The 19,953-nt window shown below is 40.1% G+C and overlaps 2 protein-coding genes and 1 long non-coding RNA gene across 4 annotated transcripts in view; 1 reads left to right on the forward strand and 2 right to left on the reverse strand.

Moving 5' to 3' along the window:
- Positions 1–6,206, reverse strand: part of LOC111871820 (neuropeptides capa receptor) — an 87,444-nt gene extending 81,238 nt beyond the window's left edge. The window contains exon 1 of the mRNA XM_023865189.2: positions 6,070–6,206. The gene's annotated coding sequence lies outside the window, so the exon portion shown is untranslated. The remainder of the gene's footprint in view (positions 1–6,069) is intronic.
- Positions 6,207–6,420: 214 nt separating this feature from the next.
- Positions 6,421–9,261, forward strand: LOC117282908. Its single transcript, XR_004513831.1, has 3 exons — positions 6,421–6,507; positions 8,054–8,145; positions 9,208–9,261. It is a non-coding gene; the product is annotated as an uncharacterized LOC117282908 (long non-coding RNA).
- Positions 9,114–19,953, reverse strand: part of LOC111871804 (probable glutamate receptor) — a 276,486-nt gene continuing 265,646 nt past the window's right edge. For both annotated transcript variants that reach the window (XM_033754437.1, XM_023865167.2), the window contains 5 exons: positions 19,287–19,463; positions 16,349–16,569; positions 13,046–13,263; positions 11,344–11,606; positions 9,114–9,431 (listed from right to left, as the gene is read on the reverse strand). In XM_033754437.1, the coding sequence (XP_033610328.1) occupies positions 9,197–9,431; positions 11,344–11,606; positions 13,046–13,263; positions 16,349–16,569; positions 19,287–19,463 (1,114 nt within the window). In that variant the 3' untranslated portion in view covers positions 9,114–9,196. The remainder of the gene's footprint in view (positions 9,432–11,343; positions 11,607–13,045; positions 13,264–16,348; positions 16,570–19,286; positions 19,464–19,953) is intronic.

Raw genomic sequence — 19,953 nt, forward strand, 5'->3', positions numbered from 1 at the left:
CACTGTAAGCCTGTCTAAAGTTTCATTCATTAGCACCTTGAAGCCTAACAAATTAAAGCCTTTTCTGAGATTTGAGATTCTCATGATTTGGTATATTAGGCCGTATAGTCTTGCAGTACTTAGAAAGTCTTCGTCTCACGATAGAATTTTTTTTCCCCTTGGCACTACAGCCCCAGTGGGCCTAGACCTATCTCCATGAACTTCTCCGTTCATTTCGGTTTTTCTAGATCTTACACATACGGTAGGACTCCTTGGGCGGGTGATCAGCTCGTCGCAAGCCTCTACCTGTAGACAAACACAGAAAAACGCACACAAACATCCATGCCCTGAGTGAAATTCGAAGCCACGATCCCGGCTTCCGAGCGAGCGAAGACAGTGCGTGCCTTAGACCGCTCGGCTACCGTGACCGGCCTCACTATAGAATGCCTTCGTTTATTTCGGCATTGCCTCCCATTACGTGAGTAGAGCTGTGGATTAGTTAATCACAGTGCACGCATGAGTAAGACTGAAGGATCGCCCTCTTCAAATATTAGAAAGCAAAGAAAAGAACGCCAGATTTCTGTTAAGTTAAAAAAATGAAATAATTTTTATGAAGTGCCATTTCATCGCTATGAATGAAAGCTGTCATGGTCTGACTGTATGTGTTTGTTATACACACAAACCCTAACATCATGTTGTGGCGTTATTTCCGTTTTTCATTCCTACTTCTCCGCGACTAAAGGGTATCAGCTCTGACGTCACTAAAGAACGGGAGCCAACGTATTGAGCAGCGGCTACTTGCTAGAATTGTGTGCGGTTCATTCGTTCTCGTTCCTGCTTCTTTGCCTTGTGACGCTGTACGTGGTTCAATAAGCACCCGTTATTTATGTGTTGTGAAATGTGAGTTAGTGAACAGAAGTCTGTCAACCCCGTTGCCATGTTGTGACATAGAGACCAATTTCTAGGCAACGCCCGAAATACGCGCACTCAACAATAGAAAAGTTATTGTAAGAATTGTTTTCTATGTGGTCCGCCCGTACCCATTGCTAGGCAACGGATCGTAACACAGCATATTCTTTTTTCATATCAATTTTAATAGAAAGTTTTCAGGCAAATATTTACCTGTATATAATTTACTAAAGATTCATTTAGTCACATTTCAACTATCCTAATTAGTTTCATATGTATGCCAAACTAGACATGCGACAGGCAACAACCGCGAAACAAGCAACGAGACAACGGCCATTGATAGGTAATAGCTTCGTAAATATTCAGTAGTACTGGAGAAGTTGTTAGGCAGCGGTAAGCGCGCAAGAATGGAAGTACTGTTGGAAGCAGTATTGTCTGTGTCCACTCCGAGGCTAAATCACTCGACCGAAGGAACTGAGTTAGTGCAGGAATAACTCCACCGTAGCCCTGCGAGACGTAGGAGGCGACGGAAAGGAAACCCAGTGCCTGTGAAATTAACTGGGCCACCCTGTTCCTGAAGCATATAAATACGGGGACCTGGCCTTCCAGGTTAGGGGAGTCTCGAAACTGAGAAAGTAAAATGTAGTAATGAGTCCCACGGGACTCGGACCTGAGAATTACTGCGCTGGTGAGAGCCAGCAGCAATTGTAAACGACAAACCCATCCTCTCGTCAGAGAGGACGTTACATAAGGATCATGAAAGCAAGTGTTCAGTTGCAAAAAATAAAAATTCTGGTCGTTGGCCTCAAGAGGCTTGACTCCAAGAGGAAATGATTGGCAGTAAACCGCTAGTCGTAAAGTAAGTCTGACTCTGATCCTGACCCTGACCCTGGCTCTGACTCTGATCCTGACTCTGAGTTAGTGTAGTGCAGTGGAGTAGAGCATGCTGGTTGGTGAGTGAGTGAGTGAGTGAGATAGTTAATGACTGCTGCGCTGACGCTAGTAGCCAAGGCACGGGAACAGTTCGGGAAGTAAGAGAAAAGGGAAAGTCCGCCGTTGGAAGCCGTTAGCAGGCGACGACAGGTGAAGAACTAGTACGTACTGTAGTGGAGTGCTGAGTGTGTAAATTAGCGATATCGCTATAGTTCCTTGTAGTTATGATCTGTAAGTGTTCAATAAATCGAATTACCAATCCAAACCCCGTCTATAGTCATTCATACACGTGACAAAGTTGTCAATAAGTGACTCATAGCTAAATCATAGACTTTCTTGAAGCCTATCAATAGTTAATTTTGTATGACGATAATGACTGCACAATGCCTCAATAAGTAGTACAGTCGGAGAAGTAATTCGTTCACAGATTCAAAATGTTGTGGGAATCTGCAAGCAGATCTCGGTTCACATTATTTATTAAGTTAATTGTAAGTTGGTAACCCTTCTTAAATTAATTTATAACTATATATACTTGATATTCCTGTGAACCGATACTACTCCCGTCTTCACGCTACCACCTACATCCATCGTGAAGTCGGGAGCAGTTCATCGTCCCAGGCTCTCGCGTCGTCTTTACAATACTCCCTAAGGTCGTCGCAGGGAATCCAAGTTCGCAGCGGAGGGCCTTACTGAAGTTAATGACTGACCAAATAATAATAACAAGATTTAATAAACACAAACACAATATAACTCACTGCAAGAATATACAAAATATATAACCCAATAGACATGGCTGATATGCCCTACTGATTAGCACTTCGCGGCATCAACCCAGCGACATGCCCAGTTCCACTGACCCACATACATTATGTACGGAAGTCACTTCCTGATCGGCCACAGGCGGCCGAAAGGAAAATAAGTATATCCAACAAAACAAGTCAGCCACAGGCGGCCCCAAAGAAGATATATGCCGTATTTACTCATGTATAGGCCGCACATTTTTTGCCAAAAATTCAAGAGGAAAACTGGGGTGCGGCTTATATTCGAAATCACACTTCATTTAAAAAAATATATATTCATAATTAGTAATACAGGGTGTTCTACTCCTGAAATAATATTCCAAGAAAATTATTTTTTCTATAATTTCTGTCTGAAAATTGTGCTGCGGCCTAAACACGCACGCGGCCTATACATGCGTAAATACGGTATATAACTAACTAAACAAATCGGCCACAGGCGGCCCCAAGAAAAATATATACATAAAATGATAACTAAAACTCTCGCGTATCGCCGCCATACTTATTCCCTGATAGCTGGCGACTGCAAGTAACCCCGACGTCTCCGGCCAGCCCCCGACTAGGCCGAGACCAGATTTAGAAAAAACCCCGCTGAACTGAAATTTAGAAATTACTCCGGCAGGTCCGCCAGACCTCCTCGTCCAAGTGGATCCACTTACCTATCAGACTAACTCCTCCGCTCCCAAACATACTTATTTCCGTGACACAGGGGTAGAAAGGGTGGGAAAATCACGTGGTATTGGGGAAGAGGAGTAGGGGGTAAGTTCTAGGACCTCGGGCGAAGGGTAGCGTGGGAGATATGGCTGGAAGCCATTACGTCACGGAAGGAGCCATTGCTTTAGCACGGCTCAACTGTTCTTACTGCATATTGTGAGTTCATTAACTTTTGTCTGTCAGATGTCCATTGTTCTTGTTCCTGAAATGTCTGTTAGTGTCACGTCTTATATTGTTCAGATTATCTTAAATTATTTTGCTCTCACTCTGTAACCATTTTAAGCAAACTCGGTAACATGCCATGAAGGCCCATAGGGTTGTGAGACGTCGAGGCACGCACATCTTCTAGAAAATCGGCACACAGATGGCGGTGAGGTTGTCAGCCTTACGCGCCGGCCACTCTTTACCCTCAGGAAGATTCCTGGTACTCATTTACGTTAGAGATTGAGTCGAACCCAGGGCCACAGTGCGGCTGGAAGAATTAGGTTAATTGAAAAATCCGATGACCTAATCAGGAATCAAACCCACGACCTTCCGCCTTATAGTATAGTGCCTCAACCAAATAAGTTACAGTGTGTCCCTTGTAGTCATTCTAGTTTGGCTTGTTTCTTCTAATTAGTACTCGTAGTTTTGAACGCTCTTCGCTGAACCTTGTCTAATGCTGTTTCAGTTTGAAATAACCTCCAGCTAAACTTAGGGTATACGTTGCTACATCTTTTGCAACTCTTCTCAGCGAACCTGCCCTGTAAGAAATCTTTGCATTCCATGTGCAAAACCTCATGTATATATTCCATTGCTTATGCCCTTCCGAAGAATCCATCCAAGGTCGTTTGTAACATTTCATAACAAGTACTCTTTTTAAGGTGAGGAATTAGCGGCTTCCGTAGTTTAGGGGTAACGTTCCCACCTCATGACTCAAGGTACGCGGGTTTAAACCCGGCGGAGTTCGTGGAACAAGTCCTTCGGGAGGGACTTTAAACCGTGGGTCCCGTGTCGTAGATTTACGGCACGTAAAAGAACCTCATATCTCTAGGAGACCTCTGAGCTAAATTAGGCAAATTTTCCCGCCCAGGTAGTTTCCAATGCCTCCGGTAGATGGGGAAAGTATTAGGTACCACTGCCAGATGAGGACCGACCTCGCTGACAGAAAGGGACTAATTATCAGATACCACTGCCAGTAGAGGGCCGACGTCGCTGGCAGAAAGGGGCTGATAACGGGCACCAGTACCAGTAGGGTATGGAGACAGTAGAAATTAAAGGGGGATTCAAAATGGACCAATAACTGGTTAAAGTGCATGGGGAAACCCATCTCCTCCAACAATGAATGAATGAATGAATGAATGAATGAAGGTGAGGAGTTATTAGCGTCACGCCCAACCCCCAAGCTGGATGGCAAAGCCTTTAAGAGTGTCCGCGACTACTTTTTCGGTATACACGCATTCACAGTTACTCTCCATACCTGAACGCTCTTTCCTCCATCCGCAACCTGAGGACGCGCCATGCGGTCACGTTTGTTTAGTTGGTGGGATAGGGCTACTGAATTAGGGCTTTACGTAAAGCCACATAAACCTTGAACCAGTCACTGTCTGATTCCGCATTAATTCTATCGAAATACATTGACAATGCGTGGTTGGAAATTTGTAACCTGGTTGCCCTATGTTTGATGAATTGCATACAACCTCTTCGACAGTTTGAAAGATTTAAATCATTGAAACAATTCTGTTTTCTTGCTGTGGTATGTTAAACGTTAAAAGTTTCAGGAGGATATCAGTCACAAAACATATTTTCTTTGAATGAAGTGTATATAACGAAGTTAAAATTAGAATTTCCTGTCTCTTTCATTAATTTCCGAAGAGCTCGAAGGATTTAAAGGAAATTTAGTTTAATATCTGCATTCGAAGTTGTCGACTGATTATTTTTTTCGCACCGGCTCAACGAAACTTCACTTTATGAAGCTGAACTTGAAATACGAGCACATAAGTTTTAACGGATTATTGGAAAATAATTGGTTCTTTGAGAAAATATAAAATTTATTAAGTTAAATTTTTTATTTTATAATAACTCAGGCCTAGAGTTACAGCAACAAATGGAAATATTTCGTATGTTTCCTCACTCTGTGTTATCATCAGCGTAAACAACTTTGTAACAAGAGACTTAAATCTCCAATTGAAGAATTCCAAGGCTGGTGGTTTGAACAACAGATGAAAAAGAAATTGGAAAAATATATGCCTTCCAAACTGGAGTATGTTTCCACTTCTACTTAAACCCTTCTCAACCTTGTATCTCACATTCCAGTATTTCACAGACCTTTGAATATTCTTAGTAAGAGACCAAGTCACAAAACAGCGAATAATACCATTATTTAGTTTTCCATTATATAAAATAAAAGGCCGATCACGGTAGCTGAGTGATGTAAGGATGCAATGTCTTCGGTCGCCCGGAAGCCGAGATCGTGGGTTCGAATCCCACACAAGGCATGGATGTCTGGTGTGTGTATGCGTTTTTCTGTGTTCGTGTTGTCCTGTGTTTATGTAGAGGCCTTGCGATGAGCTGATCACTCGTCCAAGGAGCCCTACCGTCTGTGAAATTATTAAAAGAATGAAACAAAATCTCGACACCAGTATTGGGGTATAAGAGGAACGGATGAAAACATAAAAGTACACAACAAAAGCGCTGTATCGGCAAGATGTGACAAAAGGGGTGAAAATGTTCGATGGTTTCTTGTCTCTGTACTGACCTGACGTGGATTCTTCAACTACCACACAGTCAAGAGATGCTCAGTGCAGTACAGCAAATTCGTATACGTCCACGTGGAATAGACGGCAACAAACACTGACGAGACGCGACGCTTTGTCACTACATCCAAACAGTGGGACGAGCGTCCCTAAACTATTATGAGGTCCATCGCCGCGGTGCGCCATCAGCTGACACTCGCGCATGCGTTCTCTAGAGCCGACCAGCTGATATAAGTATTCACGTCCCGTGATTCATGGATTACTACGTTAGTTAAAGTTGCTTTTCCAAATCAGAAGTTATGAACCGTTGAATGAGAAAGGTTTATAGGGAATTGAGCATCAGAAGCCAGCTGCTAACGTACGTTCAAATTTATCGGGAGAACATTTGAGTTTTGAGTCCCATTTTTATGCAATTTGCAATTAAAGTTTGTTTCTAGTAGGTAAGTACTTTTTGTTCCACCATGTTTCTACACATGCTACAATTTATTTTTAATTTATTTGTCAGGGCCGTGCTATAGCTCAAGCGGTTAGTCGCTGGCTTCCCATCGCGGCGGCCCGGGTTCGATCCCGTGTCTGGTCAAGTGGGATTTGTGGTGGACAAAGTGGTGTTGGGGTAGGTTTTCTCTAAGTACTTCGGTTTCCACTGCCAATCTTCATTCCACCAATTGCTCCACAATCACCCTCACCTATCATCTGGGGCTGGCACAATAGGCTAGAAGTGGCCGCAGTACAAGGAACTTAGTCCCACCCCACTAGCATTAAAAAAATTATTTGTTGAGTTTAGTATTTAAAGAAGAGCCGTTAGCTAAGATTACACAGTGTCAAACGATGGGATGCTCAGTAAATGAATTGAAAAGTACATGGAAGAACGAGGTAGCGACATAATTCGATTAAACTCTCATTGATCGAATTAATTTCCAATTGTTTCAATGTGTACTGTGAAAGTTATTATAATGAAGGGTTAAATTGCTCTATGAGGATTCGTTTCATCTTGTCTTTTGTTTCGCCTGTCTAACTATACCATTTTTCCCTGACAGATTAAAGGAAAAAAATAGAATCCCTAGTCTAGAAGGTGGGTCTTCGGGTCAATATCTAATCCAGGCAACACTTGAAGAGGAGGCATGTTTTCGCTCGCTCGAACGCTGTGATCGTGGGTTCGAATCCAACTCAAGGCATGCATGTCTGTTTACGATTATTCTGTGTTTGTGATGCTGTGTGTGTAGGTTGCGGACTTGCGACGGGCTGATCTCCTGTCCTACGGATTTTACCGTCTGTGTAAGATTAAAAAACTGAAAGAGAGGTCAAGATCCAACGAAAGGGCTCTAGAGGCATTGATAGAATGACAGATAGATAGATAGATAGGTAGACAGATAGATGAATGAATGAATAAATGGCAAATAGATAGATAGATGAAAATTAATTAACCAAATAACTACCTCCATGGAGCAGAGTCGTTATTGTAAACATAGCCACGAAAATACTCTCCATTTTGAATGCCTAAGGTTCATTATCTTGTTACAAAAATCCATCCACAAAACCTCTTTTTACTCCACAAGAATCCAATGCATACCCACACCCCTCATTTCACATGATCCTAGGTCCTCCAGCTGGTCTCTTGCATTCAGGTTTCCGAATAATAATTTTGAAGTAACATACAGTTTCCTTGGTAGGTCATACGTCAGCCAGCCATCCAGCTGTATGTAATAAGCATTTTCATATAATTGCTTTGCAATTCCATTCTCCTACTGTACAGTGGAAGTCACGTATTGCACTGAATTGTGAGCCTTGATTCAACGCCCACAATACTTCCGCGCCTAGCGATGTCACTTACGCTACTCAAATCCGTCAATAAAAATGTTACAACCGAAAGATTTTCCCAGTCCACCTTACATGGAGGAATGGGCGATATTATTTGGACAGAAATTCTAGAAATACCTATTCATTTTTTTAGTTTTCTGAGTTTTCTCGCTTTTTTTTTCTACTTAGATTCCTGTCAGGTGGTATTCACTTTTGGCCACTTCCTCAAGGCCTGAATTTCACACCAGTTTTAGAGTGACGCTTGCTGCTGCTGTTCAAAGGTAATATACATGTACGTATATAGACTTACACTATTTATCTCTCGTAAAGCGGCGAAACTGTGCAAAAGCTACACTCTTCTGAAATTATTGGTGTTCTTAAAATAAACAGGTTTATAGCTAAATTACCTATTTAAGTACATCAAGTGTTATTCACTGACAGGAAGGAACATTGATCAATTCTACCAAAGCCAGAGAGTTCTCAGATAGGTTCAGAGAATTCGACGACGACATCAATGTTGTAATTTCGTAAGTGATACTTGAGGTTATCACAACGATTTTCATTCATTACACATTTGGATTTTACACTGTATCGTAATGATTAAGTCGTCCAGACGACTGCGTGTTACTGCCATCTGTTCAAAGTATAAATTCGACACAACGCAACTCCCAACGTTTCTGTAATAATTAAACATGTTATATATATGAAGAATGTCGTCTTCTGGGATGTGGCGCCGTGTAGATGTTGTGTAAACCGACGTTTCAGAGAAACGTATCGCCTCCATCATCAGAGTATACAAATCCGCGAGCGAGAAAGCAGCGTGAGCGGTGGCCACACCACAGAAGACGGGAATTTTTCATAGTCACGGCCGTGAAAACCTCAAATCTTGCATTATACATATGTCTGAACAACTGAAGTGTAATTCTTGTGGTATCCATCCGAAACAACGCGGAGCTAACGTGTGTTGTACCACTGTAACACTGCAGAAGGAGTAACGGAAGCAGTCATGGTAGTTGAAAGAAAAACGTTAAATATATAGCGTTCTTTCGGTTCATTGATACTGTGTATCACAAATGGTCATTTCTATGTGATCCTTAACGAAACAACACAACTCACAATGGAGACATTCTCACCTGATTCATTCATGAACTTTGAGGTCGGCAGTCGAAAATAAAACCACATCTTGTTCCAAAGTTGTCTTTATTTTAAGCTGTTACATGGTTTAACCATCTCGGCGTCCCCATAGTATTTGAAGGGTTAAGTGTGATGATCAATATGTTCTATAATCACATTTTTTGTTTTCTTTTTGTCCATGAAAGCGCAATTCCTCTGTTATATTGCAGGAAGTCGACATTGACCGGTGTTCCTGAGGCTCAGTTGCTGGTGTAGGATCTCCACTGCAAGGAAAACAGTCGCCATAACGGTTCCTGCTGCCAACACGATTAGAATGGACATGACGTCAAAGATGTCAACGCTGTGCCACGTGGAGTCTGATTCCAGCGTTCTTGGTGGCCACGTGTGGGTGTGGAATCTCTTAAGAGAGCCGTCATGTCGAAGTTTTAATAAACTGAAATAAGATGCACATCCCTGCGTTAAAATATGAATTAATGAAGGATTATATGTAATGTTAGTAAAGGAAAAAATCATAACATAGGCCTAAAGGTGTATAATGAAAACAAAATTCTCCTTCTACTCAACTTAGCGCTCCTCCATGGAAATGTGTGAGTGGAGATACAGCAGCAAGAACACCTGATATCAACGCTAGATTGAGGTCAATTTCACGCCCCAGTTGCCTAATTCTCGTGAAGTAGGAAATTGGGTGGAGTCAAACTGGTTTGGGCGGGTTGGAAAAGACGAAACTTAGTGTCCCTGATGAGCATGGAACTTTGGTCGCCCATACGAAACCTAGTCACTACACTGAGTGAACCACCTCGGCTTGAGACAGATAAGTAAATAAAGCCTTAAAGGAGTGGAAGTTTTTAAATATTTGGAAATGACAGCGCAAAATCAAAAAGCACATGAAAGATATTCAGACGATGCCAAATTCGACAAAAGTATGCTGCCGTTCGGTTTAGAATCTTTTTCTTTTTCGTCTTCTGTCGAAAACGTAAAGATAAATGTATTCAAAACTATAAATGTACTTGAAGAATTCCATCTTCTGGGATGTGGCGCTGTGTAGATCTTGTGTGAATGGACGTTGCGGAGAAACGTATCGCCTCCATTTTCAGGGTAGCAAAATCCGCGAGCGACGAAACAGAGTGAGCAGGTGGCTGCAGAAGACGACATTCTTCAAAGTCATCTCTGTGAAAACCTCAAATTCTACATGTAAATGTACTTGTCTTTGTCTAGATATGGAACTTGGGACTCTCTCCTTCCAAAGGAATTATATACATTGAGGAAGTCTTGAGACGCAGAGTCGAGGAGAATATTTAGTCTAAATGGGAGGAAGTAAGGAGAACACTTCATGTGGAGATCACAATTTGCAGACTACAAAACATAATTAGCATGAATAAAGTAATGAGCACTACAAGGGCCCCGAGGATAGCAGAAAAGGCAGAGATGTGAAATGTACACAACAATTCAGTTAAAAAAGAACCCTACAGAGGTAGGATCTTTTTGAAAATCTAGGCATAGATTAAAGAATAACACTAAAATTGTCTCATAGGATTGTGACATAATGATTTGATTATTCTGCTGTTAGAAAATAGTTAGTCGAGGAGCTTCCATAAGGGGAGGGACTTTTATGGATGAGGTAATGAACATCGGGTTCTATAGAAGGCGGAAAATCTGTGATCAAAAGAGCGAGTGTTGACTTCTCAAGAAGGATTCTGCTCTATGGGGTTAGAAGAGTTAAGGGGCCATTTTAATCGAAGGAAATTGTTGCGTTCAGCTCCTGGATCTTCTTGTAAACGTGATTTCTTGAAACAGGCACACATACATATAATTTATGAACAGCTTAGATCATCTCGTTACACATACTTTATTGGTACTTATGATTTAGTATTTGGTCACCGGTATTTCAATGCGGAGTCCCGCGTTCAGTCCCAGGCCATCAATATTCATATTTACGGCGTACAAAGTGGCACTAAGTTATTTTTCTTCTTCAGAGTAGTTTCATCTTCTATTCCAATCACAATTCCATCACTGATCAAAAACTACTAAAACTATCATCAGCTACTATATTGCAGTATTTTAGACTGCGTTGGCTCGAGAATTTCTCAACGTTCCTTTAGGATTCTTATTTAAAGGAGGCTTTCTGATCTGTCAGTATGACTGAAAATGAGAATTACCTGATAAACCTGGTGGAAAGTTTCCAAAGCCAAATATTTTTTAACCATCGAACTCTTTACGACATGATATTAGGTTACAGGCAGACCGACAGACATGACTTTCAAATAAGAGATTCTTTTTTGTAAATAAATCCTATTGATTTGTCTGAGATATTCAAAATTTGGGAAATATAATGCTAATATTCTTACTTGTGATTGATGATGTCGAGGTAAGCGCTATTCTTTGCCACGGCCAATGAAAGATATTCTCTGGTAAATGCTTCTGGTAAAGGTACGACGTAGCAACTGAGGCTTTTCTCCGTGTAAGTAGCAATGAGACTCGATGTTACGAATGCATACTTCTTGTTCTCACAGACTTTATTCAAACCGAAAATGGAGTTCGGTGGGAGATTATATCTCTTATGGGCAATGAATCGGCTATAAACTTGATGTAAGATAGGATCTGTCGCCTCCTGAAAGCAGGCAAATGTACATTAATTTTGACAAAAAATATACTTGTCTAAGTCATTACAAGAAACATAGGGAAATAATTTTATTCAGGCATGAAGTTTGATAGGGTAAAAATGCGAATTTTGGTTAAATTTATAAACAGGTGTCCACAAAATAAAATTTATCTCTTTAGTACATCATTATCCTTTCCACTGTTAGACCTATCGAAATTGAATATGATTTGAATTGAACTTTGTGAATATGAGTATTATGAAACAAAATCCTCCAAACGTTTCAGAGGTCTTCTCAAATTTCCTATTCCTTTAATTTGGTACTTTAGAATATTTTCTGAATCCCTGTCACAACTCATCTATCAGTATGTTCATTTCTGTATTATTAATAGTGTAACGGATTTTGCCAACACGTTACCAGGGAACAGCCCTGTAAACACGGTCCAACATGCAACAATAAAGGAAGCTGTATCCTCTTTGTCCGCGGTGACGTCACATAAGAGGTCGTGATCACGTGACACATGTATCCTGTGATGCATGTCCGTTCCGCGGCTATATAAGTAAGAGTGCAGGAGGGTCCAAGGTCAGTTACGAGTGAGTAGTAGCGGCAGAAGCACACGAGCAAGTAAGTTGGTGGAGTACAACAGTAAGCTCTAAGCTAGAGAGCGAATTGAAACCAGGAGTACAGAAGACTACAAGAGGTCAACCTGTGAAGATTTCAAGTGTGCTTCGAAGACTTCATTTTTGCTGTAGCACAGTGATGGGAGTGTGTGGTTTAGTGAGACTTTTATAGCACATGTGTTATATACCAGTGAAGACTAGTGCAGGTAGACTGAAGATGTTAGTGTGGAGTGATTGTAATTGTATGAAACAGCAATAGTGCAATAATTAATTGTAGTTAGACCTGTTGTTAATACATCTAATTACCAATCCGAACCCCGTCTTTAGTCACCCATACTCATGATAACATGAATTGTGATATTAGTAAAATCTGTGGTTTAGTCTCCATTTCTTTCGTTTCTTCTGTGGTCAAAATGGACGATCTCATTTCTTCCTATTAAAAACATTTAGGAACTATCAGTCTTCTCTGATCTTCTTCTTGTCAATGATTTAATACCATAGCATAAACACTGGTGTATTACAAATTTTTATTTTTGTACGCCTATAAATTAACGATGGTTTGGAAATGTGATTTATACCTCACGTTTTACATTTTATATTCTTTGTTTGATTTTACTTTTACACAACCTGTTAAATCCAAATTGGTTCAATAGCATGATCACAGGATAAATAAACACGTAAATATAGAGTTAAGTAAATAAAGTTATTTTGTGTGTTATTTTCGGACGATCAAACGACTTAAAATATTTCTGCTGTTCTGATTATTTTATTTCATGGTAATTTTGATAGAATGTTATGCAAAAAAAAACAAAACAAAAGACAAAACTCACTTCAAATTCACTGAGCACTGCTGAGTTATTAACAACGCCCATTTCAAAATCATTTCTTTTCAGCATTTGCTGAAAGTTTTTGAATGGCAATGCGTTTGTCTGTACTGCCAGCGAAGAGACAAGGGTGGCTGAATAGGCAGCGCAGAGGGTGACTGCTGTGAAATACACTCCAACATACACCAGTCTGCATGACATGGCTCCGGGAACGGCCTCTACACCTATTGAGAATAAATAAAAAGACTGGACATAAAGTAACCTTTGTCGATAACTCCACACTCACAGTCTTTACAACGATCTTGAGCACACGTGTTACATAATTAAGCTATAATATATAGCGAGTAAATTTATATTATATTTCATATTAATTTATCTCAAACTCTGTTACTTTCTTTTGTGGATTCAGACATATTTAATTATTTAAGTTAATGTTAAAAAAAAGTTCAGATTTTATTTCATACGAACACAGAAATTAAAAGTTGTTCATCTGGGATTTGTGGTGGACAAACTGGCATGAAGCAGGTTTTCTTCTAGTACGTCACTTTTCCATGTCAATTCTCATTCCATAAATCACTTCCTATCCTTAATCATTCTTTGAATTCTCGATAATCACAGCATCGTTAATTAATAAACAACATTAGAAATTGGTGATGCTGAAGCTCTTACTTAAAATTCTTAGTTGCTGTCATACGGGTCGTAGAAGTGATGAATCCCCAGTTACGTCCGCAATAACTTGCAGACTTACACTGAACTACTCTAAAGACTCATATACGTGGTAGAGTCATTAAGTTCGTGGAATGTGGTTTTATCGCGTCATATAACAAGGTATTCACATACACTTACACAGATCCATATCGGCCATCAGAACAGTTGCCGCTGGCTGCTATGCAAGTCTGCCAACGTTGATATTGCTGTCGAAAACCTTGCTGAAACATATTGGCAGTAAAATCCCGTACGACGCTTAGCGGCCATTCTACGAACTTATTGACTGTGATAGTTCAATTCCTCCTAGTGAACTTGGTTTGATCTTCTTGTGACAATATTTTCTTTACATTCCAACGTTGGCTGAGGGATAGATAACGTGGGAAGTTTCAGGGGATGAAGATACAATGGACAATTGCAAAATCGGGAAATTCTATGGCTTCCCTACATCAATAAATATTTATGAATTCACAAGCAAAATCACTTTCTCTTTAAACAGTATCAAATGGCTTAAATTTTAAACACTGTTGAACCACTGTAATGCAGAAAGTTTATATTCATAATTAACTGAGTGGAAATGAGTCCCTCTTGATAAGCCAATATTTGCTCAGCCGCTCAAGAAATTCGCAGAATTTTATGGAACTCAAATTTCCACTCTGTCTGAAAGACCTAAATACTGGCCCATGCTCTGAGCCAAAGGAGTTAAATTCTTAGTTGCTATAACCAATAAGGCAGAAAGTCCGACTGAGCTGGTGTGAAGTTAAGGCGGTAGGAATATATGGAATGCAGTGTCTTGAGACCTGTTAGTTGTGCACTGACTGACTGATTTGCTGTAACTGCATTCACAATAGGTCAAAAAGGTGAATACAGCGTAATTCATGGGTCTCTTCGGAAATTCCGAACTCAACAGCGCAACAACCAAGAGCGACACCATCTCCAAGTTTGTTTGAGTAATAAGCATCATGGCGTACTGCAGATTTTATGATATATTGTGTGTATAATGGGGGCAGTCTACACAACAATACTTCTGAAAAATAAAATAGACACTACTGTATCAATATTTGTTTTATTTTGATGTTGACGCTACATGTTTCGGCCTTATATTTGGTTATAATCAGGAGTACAATGATACAAGTCATAGTTCTTGAATTGTATCTAATTCCAATATAGATCCTTTGAAATTATTGGAATTAGGTACAATTCAAGAACTAGGACTAGTATCATTGTACTCCTGATGATGACTCAATGTAAGAGCCGAAACATGTAGCTTCAAAAGCAAAATTAAACAAATGTTGATACAACAGTGTCTATTTTGTTTTTCAGAAGTACTGTGTATGCTGCCACAATTATGCTTGCAGGTTTCACCGCTAGGGGGCAGTAGTGACAAAACATGGCCAGGACAGAGGAAAAGAAAGCGTTATGTATCCAGGAATTTGCCAAAACTGAGATAATTATCAATTATAGATTAATTGGGCCTCGTTTATGGGACGATTCGTATTACAAGAGACGAAAGACCTGGTTGGATGATTTAATCATACATTACGATGTCATTTTCCACATATAATTGCTACAGTGTGAAGACATGATTGAGTGAAAATTCTGATGAGAATTTTTATTTCTTCTCTCTGTGACTTATTTCCCAAGGACGAGAACAGGCAAAAAAGTGTCAGAAAGTGGTTATGTTTAATTCTCTTCAAAATGTACTGTACGAACTACTTTTTTATTTTTTCACTCCGGGCGTGCTTTTACGCAAGTCGAAATGCAGACGGGCATGAAACTGATGTAGCAAGGTGACTCGTACCCAATTTACTGTCACTGAAATAACAACCGATGCCTTCTAAAGGAACCTCAAAATCTGGCCCTCTATCTTCAGATAGTCTTGAAATAAAAACCTAACCTGCAGTAAAATACTTTGAGAAGAATTTTCAAGATATTTGGGATAACGGTATCCTGGGAGCACCGGAGATATCTAGCCACATAAAAAAGAACGGAATATATTCATTCTAATCTAATGTTAGTTAAATCGAAACAGAAGGGGCACAGGCAGTTATGCACGCTATATTAACATATCGGTAGCTACTTGACAAACGGGACTCCAATATTCAAGTTACAAAGAAATAATTTACCTACTTTTGTGTTCTAGCAATAGGCATTGCATTTTAGCAAGATACACAGTCGTAGGTAGCTTAAATGTATATTACAGAATTTTATTCACAATTGTGACATCTTCAAAGGTTTTATTATCCAAATAATTATGAACTTTATATCTTCTATCTATTTTTGTTCCTGTTGTTCCCACTTGGAAAAAAAAGGGCACCCGTGAAACGTTTCTATTCACGTCAGTTTCTTAACCTTAGACAGTCGGTAGGACTCCTTGGACGAGAGACCAGGCCGTCGCAAGGTCGCTACCTACACAACACAGCACTAACACTTAATAAACGTAGACAAACATCCATGCCTTGAGTTGGATTCGAAACTACGATCCCAGTGTTCGAGCGAGTGAACAGTTCATGCCTTAGACCGCGAGGCCACTGTGATGGGGAACTCTATATACACTTTTAAATTTAACAAAGGTAACAGAAAATTATGTGCTTTGAGTCCTACCTTGCTGGCAGAAGATTGAATAAACATGAAGAAGATATCTGAAAGCACCATAGCGGCGTCTACTCTCTTCATGATGTTCGAAGCTGCGGATGGCTGCGAGACAGAGGGACATTGTGAATATCACAGCTATCGCGGTGATCCATAGTTCTTTGCTGAAAGGGGCCAGGAAATCCTTCAAGTCAAAATCTCGAAGCTCTATCCAACGAACATATACGGAAACGCTGAAAAAGTAATAGAAAATTATGTCTTCGCCAGTTTTCGCTTTTGCACTTGTGCCTTATGGACAGTGGACTTATAAGATTAACTTAAAATTTCAGAAGATTGTCGTAGATTTCATATAAACCTACGAAAATAAACCTTGCACTGGCATGAGCAATCTCAAAGTTTTCTTGTAGTTAGCGCGTGTTTGTGTGTTTATAACTGATAGCGCCTTGATCTGATAATACAAATTATTAACTAATATTCAGTTCGTAGATTGATTTTAATGAAACAATCACGCGGATGCTACAAACACGTGACTTAAACCCCTTTTCACCTCTTTTTATGGGCCTCGTGAAGGATTACTCTCTTAGCCTGGGGCCACACGAGCGTAAGAAGTACGTCCATTGCAACGAACGTACTTTATGACGGATGCTGCTGAGGACACCACACAGTTGCAGAATGCTGTGCGTATTTTTTTGTCTGCAATGGAGCCAGAAGAAAGTGTAGCATTCGCCTCTCTTTTTTTTTTCTATAACGGACGTCACGACGTTCGTTACAACGGACATATTTTGTGCGTTCGTGTGTTCCCAGCCTTATGCTTACATTGTTAAGCTGAATTCAAGTGCAGAAGGTTTACATTACATGAGCTATGCAAGAGAAGAGAAATAGCCTATTGTTGGGGATTCTGCAGTATTATGAAAGGACAGTACATGCAAGACTTTTAAATTTTGGGAGCATATCCTGCCAATTAATGACATTTCTCTTTGTGCATTGAAAACGACCAGAGCAGTAGCTTATGAAGTCACTGAAGAAGTTTCGACTTACAATAAATCTGAATTATTAGTTACGTTGTTCGAAGCTACAAAGTTAACCGTCATTAAGCAAAACTATATTAGTAATTTTGTTAACTTTGTAGTGTTTGTATAAGAGATTGAACTAAAAACTAAATTTTATTATATTTATACCATGCATCCTGTTGTGTGTCATATATAAGATATATAAGTACATGAAACTCATAAGAACAAACTATGGATCCAATGTTATATTTTAGCGTCCTGTTAAACTGATTAATATCCATGGTTTATGCTGACCGTCTTACAGTGTATACACTTTTTCACCTTATTCTTCACTTCCACACTACATGTTTCAGCACTAATGTGCCATCCTCAGGTGTCTTTATGCACGTTAAACTATTGTACTGCATGCCATGATGTCTTCATTCTAAAATGACTAAAATCTGTATTCGTCATATAGGTCGATGAATTCTAAATAATAAAACTTTTCAGGATTCATCCTACGTCGCACTCAAACACGCGAATTACGCCAGTCCTCTTTTATGTGAGCATTCTTCCTACATATATTTATGTATCGTGTTCTGTCTTGTGTTTTGCTCCTGTTACTGCATGTGTTGTACTGCATGCAGTACAATAGTTCAACGTGCATAAAGACACCTGAAGATGGCACATTAGTGCTGAAACATGTGGTGTGGAAGTGAAGAATAAGGTGAAAAAGTGTATACACTGTAAGATGGTCAGCATAAAGCATGGCTATGGATCCATATTAAATTAATACGTGATTTAGGAACTAATACTGTACTAGTAATCTTATACACCTGATGATGACCCAATATAAAGGCCGAAACCTGTAGCGTCAACGGCAAATAAGCAAATATTGATACAGTAGAATCAATTTTGTTCTTTTCCGAAATATTGTTGTGTAGATTGCCCCATTATATGTATTATGAACTTTATTAATATCATCGTCATCTTTACGCCTAAGCATGAAGCGGTCTCTACTCACATTTCAGCTGATCTTAACAATTGAATTCCACACAAAATTCTGTAAAGATAAAAGAAGTTAAAGCTATCCCTGCAACAGACCATGGAGGCCTATATGGTTGTGAGATGTTGACGGTCCCACATTATCTAGACTGTCTGCTCACAAATGGCGGTGAGGTTGTCAGTCTCAAGCGCCTGCCGCACTTTACTCCCCAGAAAAATTCCTGGTACTCATTTCTCTTAGAGGCTGAGTCGACCCCAGGGTCATAGTGCGGCTGGAAGGATTAGATCAATTGAAATATTCCACGTCATCGGAACTCGAACCCGCGAACTTCCTTCTTGTAGCACAGTACCTCAACCAACTATGCTACCACGTGGCCCACATAAAATTGGGTTCTCGATTATTTTATGACCGTTTACTGAGACATTTGTACACGTATTGCCAATATTATCTCCCATGAAATGAGGGCAATATAAGCAAAATCTACTTTAGTGCCAAAACATATCCAAACCATATCACAGGAGGAATCTGAATATCTTCCTGTCCCTGGAAATACATACACATGAAGGGATACATGAGGAGTAGGAATAAAGTTTCGCGTATACTTAACTTTGCGATAGATGAAAGTGACTGGCTTGTCTTCACCGCCTAGTCAGTTTGCCACCAGGGAAAGAACCCTCGGTAACCAATGATGAAACGTTTTGACTTTCACTATAGCAAGTCTGGACACAGTGATGACAAAGAGGGAATGTGTCCCTAACTGCGCATTAACCATAGTCGCCGGGCTCAAACCCGGTCTTTATAGTGACTGAATTTCCACGTAAAATATAGGAAATCGTTAGATTATGATTCCGGAAAAAGACGTAATAAATCCTGGTCTCAGCACATGTTATTAAAAATAAATTATATAAGAAGATGAGAAAGACACAGAACACTCGAAATTATCGGAGTTCCATACACGGACTCGGAGACTGGTACTGTGAAATCCACGGCTTTGGCCCGCTGCGTGTTCACGGTGAAGTCCCCGACAGCCACTTCTACATCACCACTCACGAGCAAAGCAATCATGCCTGTCCATGTACCATTCTTCGTGAGGGCTCCGTATGAATCTGCAGGCTCTCTCTTTAATTCCGTTCTGTAAAAAAGGCACAACAGAACACTTCAGCAACAAGGCTGACAATATTCGTAATAAAAAAAATCAAACTCCGTGGCTTGTAGTCCTGCAAACGAACTATACCGACCGAGCGACCGTCGCTTGTCTGCAAAGTTAGTGCCAAATTTTGTGGATGGAGTATGTCACATGGTCAGCGAAAAGGATCCGCACGGCAATTAATTTCGGTTTTCTAGACCTGAACCGCTGTTTCCTTGAAATAGCTCCTCAATTATCATCACGAGGCTAAGTGGACCCCGATCCAGACACAATACTTCATATTCATAGTAAATCACAAATAAATTGAAGCTTAATAATTCTGAAATATGACGCCTTACAGTCCTGCAGACTTTCACAGTCGTTTCGGTTTTAGACGAAGTTACTACTTCCATCTTCAGGGTTGAAGTCAAGGAACCAAACAACCAGCAAGAAGAACAAGCAACAAAAATAGCCGCTTAGAGTACTGTTTTACTTC

Source organism: Cryptotermes secundus, unplaced genomic scaffold (genome assembly GCF_002891405.2).
Source record: "Cryptotermes secundus unplaced genomic scaffold, Csec_1.0 scaffold428, whole genome shotgun sequence".
In the NCBI taxonomy this organism is placed as follows: Eukaryota; Metazoa; Arthropoda; class Insecta; order Blattodea; family Kalotermitidae; genus Cryptotermes; species Cryptotermes secundus.